The 11,874-nt window shown below is 38.9% G+C and overlaps 1 protein-coding gene across 2 annotated transcripts in view; it reads right to left on the bottom strand.

Annotated features, from left to right (window-relative positions):
- Positions 1-1,423: 1,423 nt before the first annotated feature.
- AP3B1 (adaptor related protein complex 3 subunit beta 1) overlaps positions 1,424-11,874 on the bottom strand; it is a 239,032-nt gene continuing 228,581 nt past the window's right edge. Inside the window, exon 27 of one of the 2 annotated variants that reach the window (XM_056112560.1) lies at positions 1,424-2,150. In XM_056112560.1, coding sequence (XP_055968535.1) covers positions 1,997-2,150 — 154 coding nt within the window. In that variant the 3' untranslated portion in view covers positions 1,424-1,996. The remainder of the gene's footprint in view (positions 2,151-11,874) is intronic. The other variant, XR_008792195.1, reaches the window with a different exon arrangement.

Below are 11,874 nucleotides of genomic sequence, written 5' to 3'. Positions count from 1 at the left end.
GGATGAGAAGTGGCAGAGGTCTTGGGCACTTTATTTATAGTTTTTTTTTTTGGGGGGGTCACACCTGGCAATGCTCAGGGGTTACTCCAGGCTCTGCACTCAGGAATTACTCCTGGTGGTGCTGGGGGACCATAGACGATACTGGGGATCGAACTCTGGTTGGCTGCATGCAAGGCAAATGGACTACCCACTGGACTATCGCTCCGGTCTTGGGCACTTTAGTAGAGGTGCAGTAACTTTGCACATCGCAGACATAAAAACCAACATTATTAGAACAGTGGCCAAACTAACTTGCCTAAGTTAGAAACAACATTCTGTAAGAAAAAGTGCTAATATACTGCTCACTTAACTATTTTTTATTTATTAAAGCATTGTTACTATTACTACTTTTAGGCCTTCCAGTGGTCTCTGGAAGTCTGGGAGACAATCCCAGTGATTCTTGGCCAACTAGGTCAGTCGTTCAAGGTGAAGATCTAAGGATGTAGGGCTGTTCGTGTCCTCTGAAGTGTGGGTGGACAGATGAAACTGAGGTTGCCCTGTCTCAGACAAGCTTCTAAACCTTGTACTGTCTCTCCAGTCCCTTAACCACTTCCTAAAATTTCTACAGTTAGGACTGGCGCGCATGCTGTGCACGCAGCAGGCCTGGACTTGATCCCCGGTACCAGTAGGAGAACACCAAGGTAGGACTATCAAAAATGGGGCAAACGAATAAAATAGGGGTTGGAGTGACGGTACAGCAGGTAGGGAGCCTGTCTTGCATGAGGCAAAGCCAAGTTCAAACCCGGCACCCCTTAGGGTCCTCCAACCCTACCAGGAGTGATCCCTGAGTGTAGATTAGGAGTAAGCCCAGAGCACTGCCGGTGTTGCACCAAAACCAACAGCAACAGAAAGGATGAAACAAAGTGTCTATAGTTAAAGCTTTTTTTTCTTTCTTTTTTTTGACACACCTTGCAGTTCTTGAGAGGTTACTCCCAGACAGGTGTTAGGGGAACACGTGGTACCAAGAACAGGCAAACACATGCTCTATCACTAAGATTATACTAGTTTCCAAAGGCCTTACAATTATTGAAAATTGAGCATCCAGATTTATAAACAGACAAGAAGACTCGAAGAATGTATTCAGTAAGTCTATTGGATCCTGAAATCAGAGCTCTACTAATATGTTACTACCTGAAAAGAGAGATTTTGTTTTGCAATATGGCAGCTTTTCTGTTTTTAACATCTGATCTTGCCCTTGGAGTTAACTACCTACATTACAGTGAGAAAAATCTAACTGGTTTTAAAGGGTCTGTCTTTTATTGAATACACTCCATTACTTCCCTGTGTAATACAAATATCTTAAATATTTACTTTAGAATAAAGAAGGCTCAGTATGTGAACTTCAGGATTATAAACAGTTTCTCGTTAAAAACGTCAAGACAAATGCTGTTCATAGTCTAGTTTATTTTTCTTCTTGAGATAATTTCATGATGATAGTTGTCAATAACCAATCATAATGTAGGAAATTCACAGACCGTATTTCCCCAGAAATCTTGTCATTTTTTGCATATAAATCTAAAAGTATGCTATTCCATTTCACATACCAAGCTGAGAGGCCATTTCGACTCTTTCTAGGCTAATTTCTGCTACAGAGGGAGGGAAGATGATTTCCAGTGTGCTTTAAATATCCAATTCATGTCCATCATTGCTGAAAAAGAGGAGAAAGTAGAGAAGACCAGAAGAAGGAGCAGGACAGGGAAAATGCCACATGGATTCCAGAGTTGAGATAACTGACAGTTAAAATATATGTTCTTTGGTTAGCAAAGCGAAAAGGGGAAAAAGTACTGCATACATGATAGATACACACTAGCATTCTAAAGCAGAAGACAAGAATGTCAAGAGTGTATTCTTTCCCCACTGCCAGATGGAAGGGCTATTATTATAAATGAAAGGCAGCAGTAGTGGATGCCAGGCACTTTTGTTGTGTGCCAGATCCTGAAGTCCAGATGTAAGCAGGTTACCCCTGGGACAGGACAGGCTTCAGCTCTCGCAGCAGAACAGAACCAATCACGGTTTTCTCAGTGTTTATGATAAGCTGTGCGGTAGAGCCTTCCTTCAGTTCCACGGTGACCAGCATCAGTGACCCACTGTGCACAGTCTTAGCTGCAAACCTGGAAGGGGAAAAAAAAAGACCTTTTATATCCTGAGAGGGGGAAAAAGGATGGCATAAAATCAAATAGGTTTAAGACAACCCTTTCTTTCCCCCAATAATTTCCTATCATTTCCTATTGCCCTAAACACACAGCCAAATAATCTTCTGAGAAGCTGATCCACTGCCCAGCACATGCTAACCACAACAGATAATTTTCAGAGCATCTTTACAGCAGAAAAAGAAGCCTGTCTTTTTATGTAGACAACCCAGGCAGGTGAGTAAGGCTCCATGACTATTTATTTGAGAGTAACTCATTCGTTTAGTATTTTACATTCTGCCACTTGAAATAAACTCTATAAATAATACATTTAATACATTTCTTAAATATAAAGAAAAGTTTTCTTTCTCAAAGAGCTTGAAATACAATCTCTCACATCTAAAAATTATTACAAAGGTGATTCAACAATTTTATGTATGTTGCAAAGCTCAAGTTTCCATGAATTCATGCATGCTGAAATTCAAATTCCTCTCTCTAATGTTGATGATTCTGCGTTGCAAAACCACGTGACAACAAGCGCAGCACCAGACTTCCACAGAACACTGTTAAGTGTTCAGAACCTCAGATTCTTGTTTTTGCTTTAGAATGTTATGGGGGAAATTTGAGGTCTAAGGCTCCATGACTAAATTCCAAGACATGAAGAACCTACTAATTACATGGAATTAAAAGCAAAACTAGCCTTTTAAGCACGGCAATTGACTGAAAAGCCGTCGGAGGCACAATGAACTTCTGTCAATCCCGCTAATTCATTCTGCATGCACAGTTGAGCCCCAGAGATGTGAAGGCAGAGGAGGAGACCCTCTGAGGCCTCCATTTCCCACATGCACCAGGTCCCACACGTTTGGGAGGGAGGGTGGGGGGTTCGATTGCAAGGATGACTGGAGAAAAACAAAGTTGCTGCCCATGAGCTTTTGAAAACACTAACAAGTATAGAGCAGGTCTGTGACCTGCTGTGACCCCACTTTGCAGGGCCGATCCCCTTTCCCCTTTCTGTAGGACACGTGTCTGAATCTGAGCCATCTGCCTCAATTTGCGCAACATCTTCAGCCACAATGGTGCCCAGTTAGCCCTGACAACAGCTCACAATACAGGAAAATAAAACGGCCGAGCTGACAGCACGCTGTGGACTATTCAAGAGCAAACCAACTGGTCAGTGTCTCCTGTCTGACAATTAGCATGGGCCTTGCACAGAGCCACGGTGTCCTCAGGGATCTGTTTAATTACCATCAACATAAAAGAGGGAGTTTATCAGGAGATACTCAGAAAAACTTCACTCCTGACTTAATTAAAATATTAGCCACTTAAGCAGGAAGCAGATTTTCTTTAAATGAAAAGTAATTTCTTTTTGGAGTTTTTTTTTAAAATGACATCAAGATCTCATAACAGATTATATTCCATTCCTCTCCACCTCCCTCCCCCACCCCTCCCCACGCATATGGGCATAATAAGTCATTTCTGGCCTATAAAGAATCATGAAAATCAGTTTCCCTATTATAATTAGAATAATGCATTACAAAAAAACTAACACACTCATTTTGCTACGTTGAAAATAATTCCAACACTTTAGTGCTGGGTTTTAAAATGTGAGTAATGGGTTATTGGTTAAGTATGTCAGAAATCGTCCCCACCGTACATTTGTGTCTGCTCTCCAAATGTAGAGAATGCCTCGCTCCAAATGTGCTCAAGACTAGTAAGGAATCCTTAAGTGCGTCCCTGCTACCAAGAGATGCAATTTGAAGTAAGCAGTTTAGTGAGAGAAATCAAACCAATGCTTTATAAAGAGGTTTTCATAAAGCTCTTAACACACATCCATCTGCTCTTTGGATGTCCACCCGAGATGAGGAACTGACTATCTCAAGTTTGTTGTTGAGACAACAGAGTCCCACCTTCCCCAGTAACCTTTCTTTCCTCTTGCCCTTTTCAAGATCATGCACTTCTTCAGGTGAAATTCTGGTAATCCTTCTGCTTTGTATGAGAATCCAGTTTCTGTATTTCTGAGCTACCATGTCACCCAATGCTACTAAGTAGCCCTATTGTCACACTCATTTGTGCAACTTTCTCTATAGACTCTGGTGTCACTGAATTGTCATGCAACAATATTTCAACAGAGATCCTATTTCTGACTGGATTATGATGATGAAAACAGCAGTTTTATTAGTCCCATTATTTACCTAACACTTGTGCCTAAGGCTATTCAGACTGAGATTATGTCTGAATAGGAACACAAAAGCACCATTACTTGAATTTGGGGGTTGCACACCCTCTTATCCATGGAAAAGTTAGAGCTAATACAACACTAACAGTAATACTAACACAGGAGACAAACGCCGATCTGACATCAGTTTGTTTATAGAGATTAAAACTAAGTGGCTTGTGTTTCTGAAATGTCATTACCACAGAATCTGCAGTACTGTAAAGAACATGGGCATGAGAGAGAAAACAGGCCATTTGCTACAGTGCAGGAGACATACTAAGCAAATCACCCTAACAATGAAGCCTGTGAGCTGCTGTGCAAGCCACTGCCTTTTAACCAGGTGTCTGTGTTCTGGTGGGCACAAATGGTGGCAGCAATGTTTTAAAGCCGAGGACTAGAAGATCAGATGTTCTGACAGTCTCATTTCACAGTTCAAAAAGGATGTATTTAATTGGAACACAGCATGATTGCAATTGGTTTGTTTTGGTCCATGGAAAGCAAAACTAATCCCCCACCCTGAATTTATTAATCATTTAACTCTTGAACAGGCTATGCTTTAACAAACATTTCAAAGAGAGTTAGGGCAACATTGTTTTATGCCCAAGTTATTGCCTCATGAATCCCAAATATTTCTTGGGAAAGAAAAAATAACATTGTTCATGAGATAACTTGCTTCAAGTTAAAAAAATCTGCGATGAGCTTTACTAAGACTAGTCACATTTATCCAAAGATGAGTATGGCCCCCAAAGAGGCACAGGTTGGTTAACGAATGATAGTCTGGAACTCGAGAAACAAAGATGCTTTATCATTCAAAATAAAAGATGGTTATGGGCAGAGTACTAATGCAAACTAAATGCGAAGTAGCTACTTTGGGGACATATGACACACTGACTAAAAGTGTGGTTCAGATAGTTGTACACTAAATTTAATGGCTGACAGTGGTACCACTGTGCTTGACCTGCAACTCAGAAGACTTGGGGACAAAATTTTTCAGAAGGGAGGCCAAGTTTCTGATCACCATAATGATGATAGTAGCTTCCTTTATTCGGTGCTTTGTGTGGTGGTGAAGAGGTACTGCACTTAAATTATTTCACTTGATTCTACTTCAGTGGGACGGAGGGCACACAGTATAGTGTGTATTTGAGTAGGGATGCCCAGGGAAACAGAATCTCAAGATCACACACATCCTCTTACTATGTCAAAAACGTACTCTGAATATTTGTTTTCATTAGTCGACAGATAAACTAGGGTTCCCCCCCTTACCTAATATGCATAGAGTCTAGTATTGTTCCAAATTTTAAGAAAAAAATTTCCTCCTCCAAAATGTGTACCTGACCGTAAGTATCGTGACCTGATACTTGGTCAATAATACACTTTTCCCTTTTCTACCTTTAAAGATGGAAAAAGAAAATATTTAAACTTTCCTCTTTCCCTCCCGCCAATCCCTACAGAGATACCAGCAAAGAAAAAGACAAAAACCTTCTTGAATGGCGCTGTAACATGGAGAAGGGCTACTGGGAGCTCCACCAACCTCAAACATGGTCACACCACACATGGGAACAAGTAAGTGGGTGACAGCTAAAGAGGCATGGCCTATGCGTGACAGCGACCATGTTATTAAAAAGACTCAAGCCAGGTGTTTCGCGTAGTTTTCTTTTTATTCTACCACCAAGTACTTACTATTGTGTGCACCACTGAAAAAGTGGAACCGTTTGGATTCTCTATTTCACCTTAATAAATGTCTTATTTAAATATAACCCTCAATTTGTGGAATCTTCAAGAATTCTTAAGGTTAAAGCAAAAAGGTGAAATAAACTGGTTCTTGAGCCTAAATGAAAGTATGTACCATTCTCCTAAAAACATTAATGTCTTCATTACTGAAAACAATAACAAGAACCCACTTAACAATTGTATTATTTTTAAATCATGATTTTATTCTCTGTATACTTAGAGCATATTTGTTTTTAGATTTGTGAGAAACTGCCTGTGGACCTGTGTGTCATTTGTCAGAGAAAAAAGAAATTCCGCTGTTTTAACAACTGAAATGTTAATAAGGCAAAGCGAATTTAAAACTATTTATCTGAGAGGCTGCATCAATCTCCAGGGTATTCAGAAACTAAAATTTTTACACAGAATCTTATTTGCCACACTTAATGCAACAGCTCATAGACATGCCTTTTCTTCTCTTGGATAGTCTTCCTGGTTTCTGATTTTTCTATTCTGAGTTCAATTTTCTCATGTTTTCTGTTCTACTGGTTACCAGAAGTGTGACAATGGCCCACTCAGGCTAAAACTTTTTTTCCCTACTCTGTACATGAAGCCTTCAATTACTGCCCGCTGAAGCAGACAGAATCCTATTAGTAAGAAAGACGATCACGAGACGCGGTGCCCTGCCCTCGCTGTATAAAAATAATTAGTCCAAAGTTGACAAATGTGTAATGAAGTCGCACAATGATTATACGTAAGAAATGCTGGTTTAAATAAGTCTCCTAACATCAAACACAAAAGCCTGATGATTTGGAGCATTATTTTCCAAATGAGTTAATGATAAATCCATATTACTTTAACACAGTAGAACATTTTAAAAGGCTGAGAATTTTGTCAGTTGTGAAAAAACTGCTTTCTACTGATGATAAAACTGCATTTTAGGTTAAGCCTATTCCACTACTGAATTAATATTGAGAAAAATTTTACATGTGATTCAAGTTCCAGCAATAAAATTTCCTCTAGTGAAAAAAAAAATCAGGCATCAGTATTGTAATATTTCCCTTCTAATATTCTGGTGAGAAAACTTAAAAAAAACCAAAAAACAAAAAACAAAAAAATAAGATCCCATTATACCTTCGGATTCCTCATTTTTTACTCTAATATTTAGAGATGGGAAGAATGGCCATCTCTACAGACTAAATTCACCACCCTATTTGGTCAGCAACACATTCTTTTCTTTATGCAGGGAAGCTAAAAATAATCTCAGTACATGTTCTCAAAGAAGACAGAAAGCATTCTAGCATTCCAGGGCTTCCTAGTTAGTCTGGTGGGGGTAGGTGAGAAATCGGTGAAGAATTGAAAACCAAATAGTAAAACAAGTAACTCTTACCCCATTCTCTTTGCTTCCTTATCAAATTGCCAACCCCGAAGAAAAAGCATAAAGAATACCTTTCTTTCATTTTTACATGAAAACAGTCAAAATATTTCTATTTGTAAAGCCATATTACACTGTAGGATTTGAGCTTACAAAGGGTGGAATTAAAGAAAACTTACATAAAGAATGTTCTAAAGCAAGTATCAGCTGTGCAGTTTGGTTATTTCTAAAACATCCAACTATGCGGGCTTGCCATGGGAAAATTAACAGATCCACATTTGTTTTCCAATGAAATGCTGCTCACAGAGCCGGCAGAGATCAAAGCAGCTGGATGAAAAAGCAGTGCTGTCCTCTAGTGGACAAACGCCAGCCTCAGCAAGAACTCGTGACTCCACAGGCCCACAAATCCAGAGTCCTGAAGAGAGTCAAAATCTGAAAGGACGGAAGCCCGAGATTGCTGCCTTCACCATTAGATTTTAAGACAACTGAAGTAGAGTAAGTATCGATTTAGGGCTTGTAAAAGTAAAGTAAAGGCCCTCCCGTTGATCGTCGATTTGCTCGAGCGGGCCCAGTAACGTCTCCATTGAAGACTTTGTTGTTACTGTGTCTGGCATATTGAATACTCTCGGTAGCTTGCCGGTCTCTCCGAGAGGGGCGGAGGAGTCGAACTCGGGTTGGCCATGTTGGCCGCTTGTAAGGCGAACGCCCTACCCGCCCTACCCGCTGTGCTATCGCTCCAGCCCTAAGGCGTTAGGGCTTGTAAAACTGGGAAAACAGGATTTCAAATGCTGTTTTCCCTTAGGGTCCTTTGAAACTACTCAAATGTTAAACATTGCATAGTTGCCAGGGGGTGGGGCTGGGGTGGAATGGTTGGGAGAAAAAAAAGTAACGGACACTCCAAAACAATAACCGGAAGGTTGAGCAACCAAAGAGCAGATGAAAGGCAAGAAACAGAGAGCCTACCATGCAGCACCCCGTGAGGGAATGTCTGTGCCACTCACGCTTGTGATCCCTGTTCACTGACATCTAGTAGGAAGGTCTTCAAAAAATACTGAATGAAGAGTCCAACAATTCAGTATTTGGGGATGGAAACACCAGTGTTTTCTCTATTTTAGTTTTGGCTATACCCAGTAAGTGCTCCGGGCTTGCTCCTGGTTATGTGCTTAGGGATCATTCCTGGTGGTGCTCAGGGTTCCTATGGGTGCCAGGGTTCAAATCTGGGTTAGCCACATGCAAGGCAAGCAATCTACCTGCTGTATCATTGCTCTGGCCCAGTATTTTTCCTACTAACGAGACACACACATGCACTCGCGCACGCGCGCGTGCGCGCACACACACACACACGACAACAGTGGTTCAATGGATGAATTATGGCCTAGAAATGAAACAAGTTGTTCTTTATGCAAGTGTGTCTTAATTAAATCAAAATATTTTTATTTTAAACCTGAAACAAATAAACTGTAAATGTGTTCATTTCTCAAATTACAAAGTGGACTGCCAGGTTGCCATGGATACACTGCTTCATCCACAGCACACGGTTTTCCTAACAGTCAAGGACCTATGTGACAATGGTGAAACACCACTTGTTCTAACAAAACAGTAGTCACTCACAAGTTGGGCATGTTTGAAACTTTCAGATGAAAACAGTGGCAGTAAACAAACCAAGCCACAGAACCAGAAGTCCTGGGCACTGCCAGTATGGCCTCAAATCAAAACCTAACAAAAGACAATATGCCTTAAGATTTTTACGATGTGTAATATATCTCATGATTTATTGTTCTTAATAAATTTATTAGATAATAAATCTAGTAATTAATTAAAAATTAAGATATTTAACTGCACTTTTAGTGAGTGTGTCTTGATATGCCAGACTCTCTCATGACTGCATTAGCACTATTGTGTGCTAACTAAACTTTGGAGAATAACAGGCACAATGACCACAACCTCTGTAGATCTCAACTAAAATGGTTATATTAAAGAGTTGTTTTTTAAAATCAGCAAATAAAGTGCCAAAAAAACTTTAAACAACAATTTAAAGTTTCTCTATAGTACACTATTTGGCTTTCTTTATTACCATTCAGTTGGAAAATCAAGACTAAATGTTATAGAATCTAACAGTAGATATGCTCTCTTAGTTGTTAAGAGTGGTTAAATAGATCAGAAATACTCCTGGTTTTTGGAAGCAAATTGTAGAAGATGTGTGCTCTCTTACGTGACATTTTCTACATAGAAACCATTTTGTTATATAATCAATTAAAATTTTACCTTATAAAATTTCACACTTCTATATATTAACAATAATTTACTGTCTTTAGATAATAACTTTTTTTTAGATAATAACTATTTTTTTTAAAAAAACAAAACCCTTGGTGTTTGATGAGAAAATATTAAAAATCTGAAGAGTAGTATGTAAAAGTGATTCCAAAAATATATTATTAGAAATTTTTCCTTTGGTCAGAAAGGATACACTAATGCACATTAAAATAATCTTCCAAAAATAATCCTGAAAAATTAAACAGAACACAGGTCAGCTGAGAAAGTTTTAGTTTCTTAAACTATTAATGGTCAGGTATGGTCCCAAAACAACATTAACAATAAATCCCCAAATCAAGAAAGTTAAAAAGAGAGAGAGAGAGAGAGAGAGAGAGAGAGAGAGAGAGAGAGAGAGAGCGCTGGAGTTAGTTCAAAGAGCTAGAGAGCGTGCTCTGTGTGAAGGAGCTTGGGTCTGATCTCCAGCATGTCCCGTGGGTACCGCCCAGAGTGACTCCTGACTCTCGAACAACAGGCTGGGAGCAGGAGCAGAACTCTGCAGGGCTTGGTCCCCCTGCCACCCTCTGTCCCCCCAATACACACTAAAGAAAGAAAAACACTAATGGTCGAAATGCTTTTCACATTCTTTTTTAAAAGTAATTTTAAATCAATTACCATTAATAAATATTATATAAATAATATATAATAAACATAATATAAATATTAAGAATGACTTTGGTCCTACAGTTCATAAAAAAGCAACTATCACAGATGAAAAGGGAGCCATTGAAAAATCTCACTGAGATTTCAATTTTATTGTTAACAGTTTAGTAACATAAGTTAGAATATAAACCCATTAATCCCAAAGGGTTATCTAATAGTGAATACTACAGTTAAACAGATCAATTCAATTCTCAATTTCTATTGCATGCAATAATTGCGATTTCATTTTAAATAAAATTAAGAAAGGAATTAAAATTTTATTAAACAACTTCTTATTTTGATTATTAATGAGCCTAAGTGACAAAATGTCAGATAGGATACTACTTTTTATCAACTTATGTATGAAAAACAATTCCAGGTGCTTATTAACTGAAAACTTTTTTTAAGTTTATAAAATTAATAAGGCTGAATTTTTTTTTCTTTTTCTTTTTGGCTGTGCTGGGCTGGAACTCAGGACCTCATACACTCAAAGCAAACACTTCACTGCTGAGCAATAGTTACATCTGGGGCCCCAATGACAGTCTTTTTTTGTTTCTCGGTTTGATGCATTACCTGGTGATTCAAGGGTTATTGCAGAGGGAGATGCTCTCAGGGATCATATAGTTCCAGGAATCAAATCCAAGGTCGCAACATGCAAAGCATGTGGATTGTTAATTGAGTAATTTCCTAAGAGTTAATTTCCTAAGCCTACCTGTCTCTCTAGCCCAAGTGCCGTGCCTCCCAACCCCTTTTAAAAAAATAAAACTGCATTGCTGGTGAGTGAATTCAGGTCTCATGAATGCAAAGTACGCTCTATCACTAGTGAGTTACATCCTGGGTCCTAGAGCTAAACTTTAACTCTAAAAGCAAATGCAACACAGTTGAGGTTAAGTTTGATGAGAATGGAGAGGCAAGTGAAGGAAGCACAACTTTTGCAGGCTTGTCTTATAGCCACACAGAACAAGCCAATGCTGGGGATTGGTCCGGCTTACAAAGACATGGTCAGTCCTTCCTTTGGGCCATCTTCCCAGTCGTCCAGTCTTACTTATATACAGACACTGAATCATGCTACAAAGCTAACATCAGGGTTCCGGTGACACAACTTGGACAAAAGTGGCAATGGTATTAAGTTTTAACCCCTGAAAAAAGTTGTAAGGAATTACAGAATAATACAATGATGTTAGGTGTCTTTCTTAGTCTACTTCCCAAAAGGAAGACAGCTTTAGTAATATTTGACTTTGAGAAAGCATTTGGGTCTTTTTTTATTCTATGAAAGAAGAATGTGAAAATCTACTATTGCTTTCATAAAGTTAAAATCCCAAATACAACAGTTAAAGGTTTCAATGTAAAAAATAGTTTACTCTACACAAAAGAATATTATTATTATTATTATTATTATTATTATTGGTTTAGGGGCCACACCCAATTGTGTTCAGGGCTTACTCTTGACTCTACAC

Source organism: Sorex fumeus, unplaced genomic scaffold (assembly GCF_029834395.1).
Source record: "Sorex fumeus unplaced genomic scaffold, SorFum_2.1 ptg000018l, whole genome shotgun sequence".
NCBI lineage: Eukaryota > Metazoa > Chordata > Mammalia > Eulipotyphla > Soricidae > Sorex > Sorex fumeus.
The sequence above is the reverse complement of the archived record's forward strand: the minus strand, read 5'-3'. Positions and strand labels throughout refer to the sequence as shown.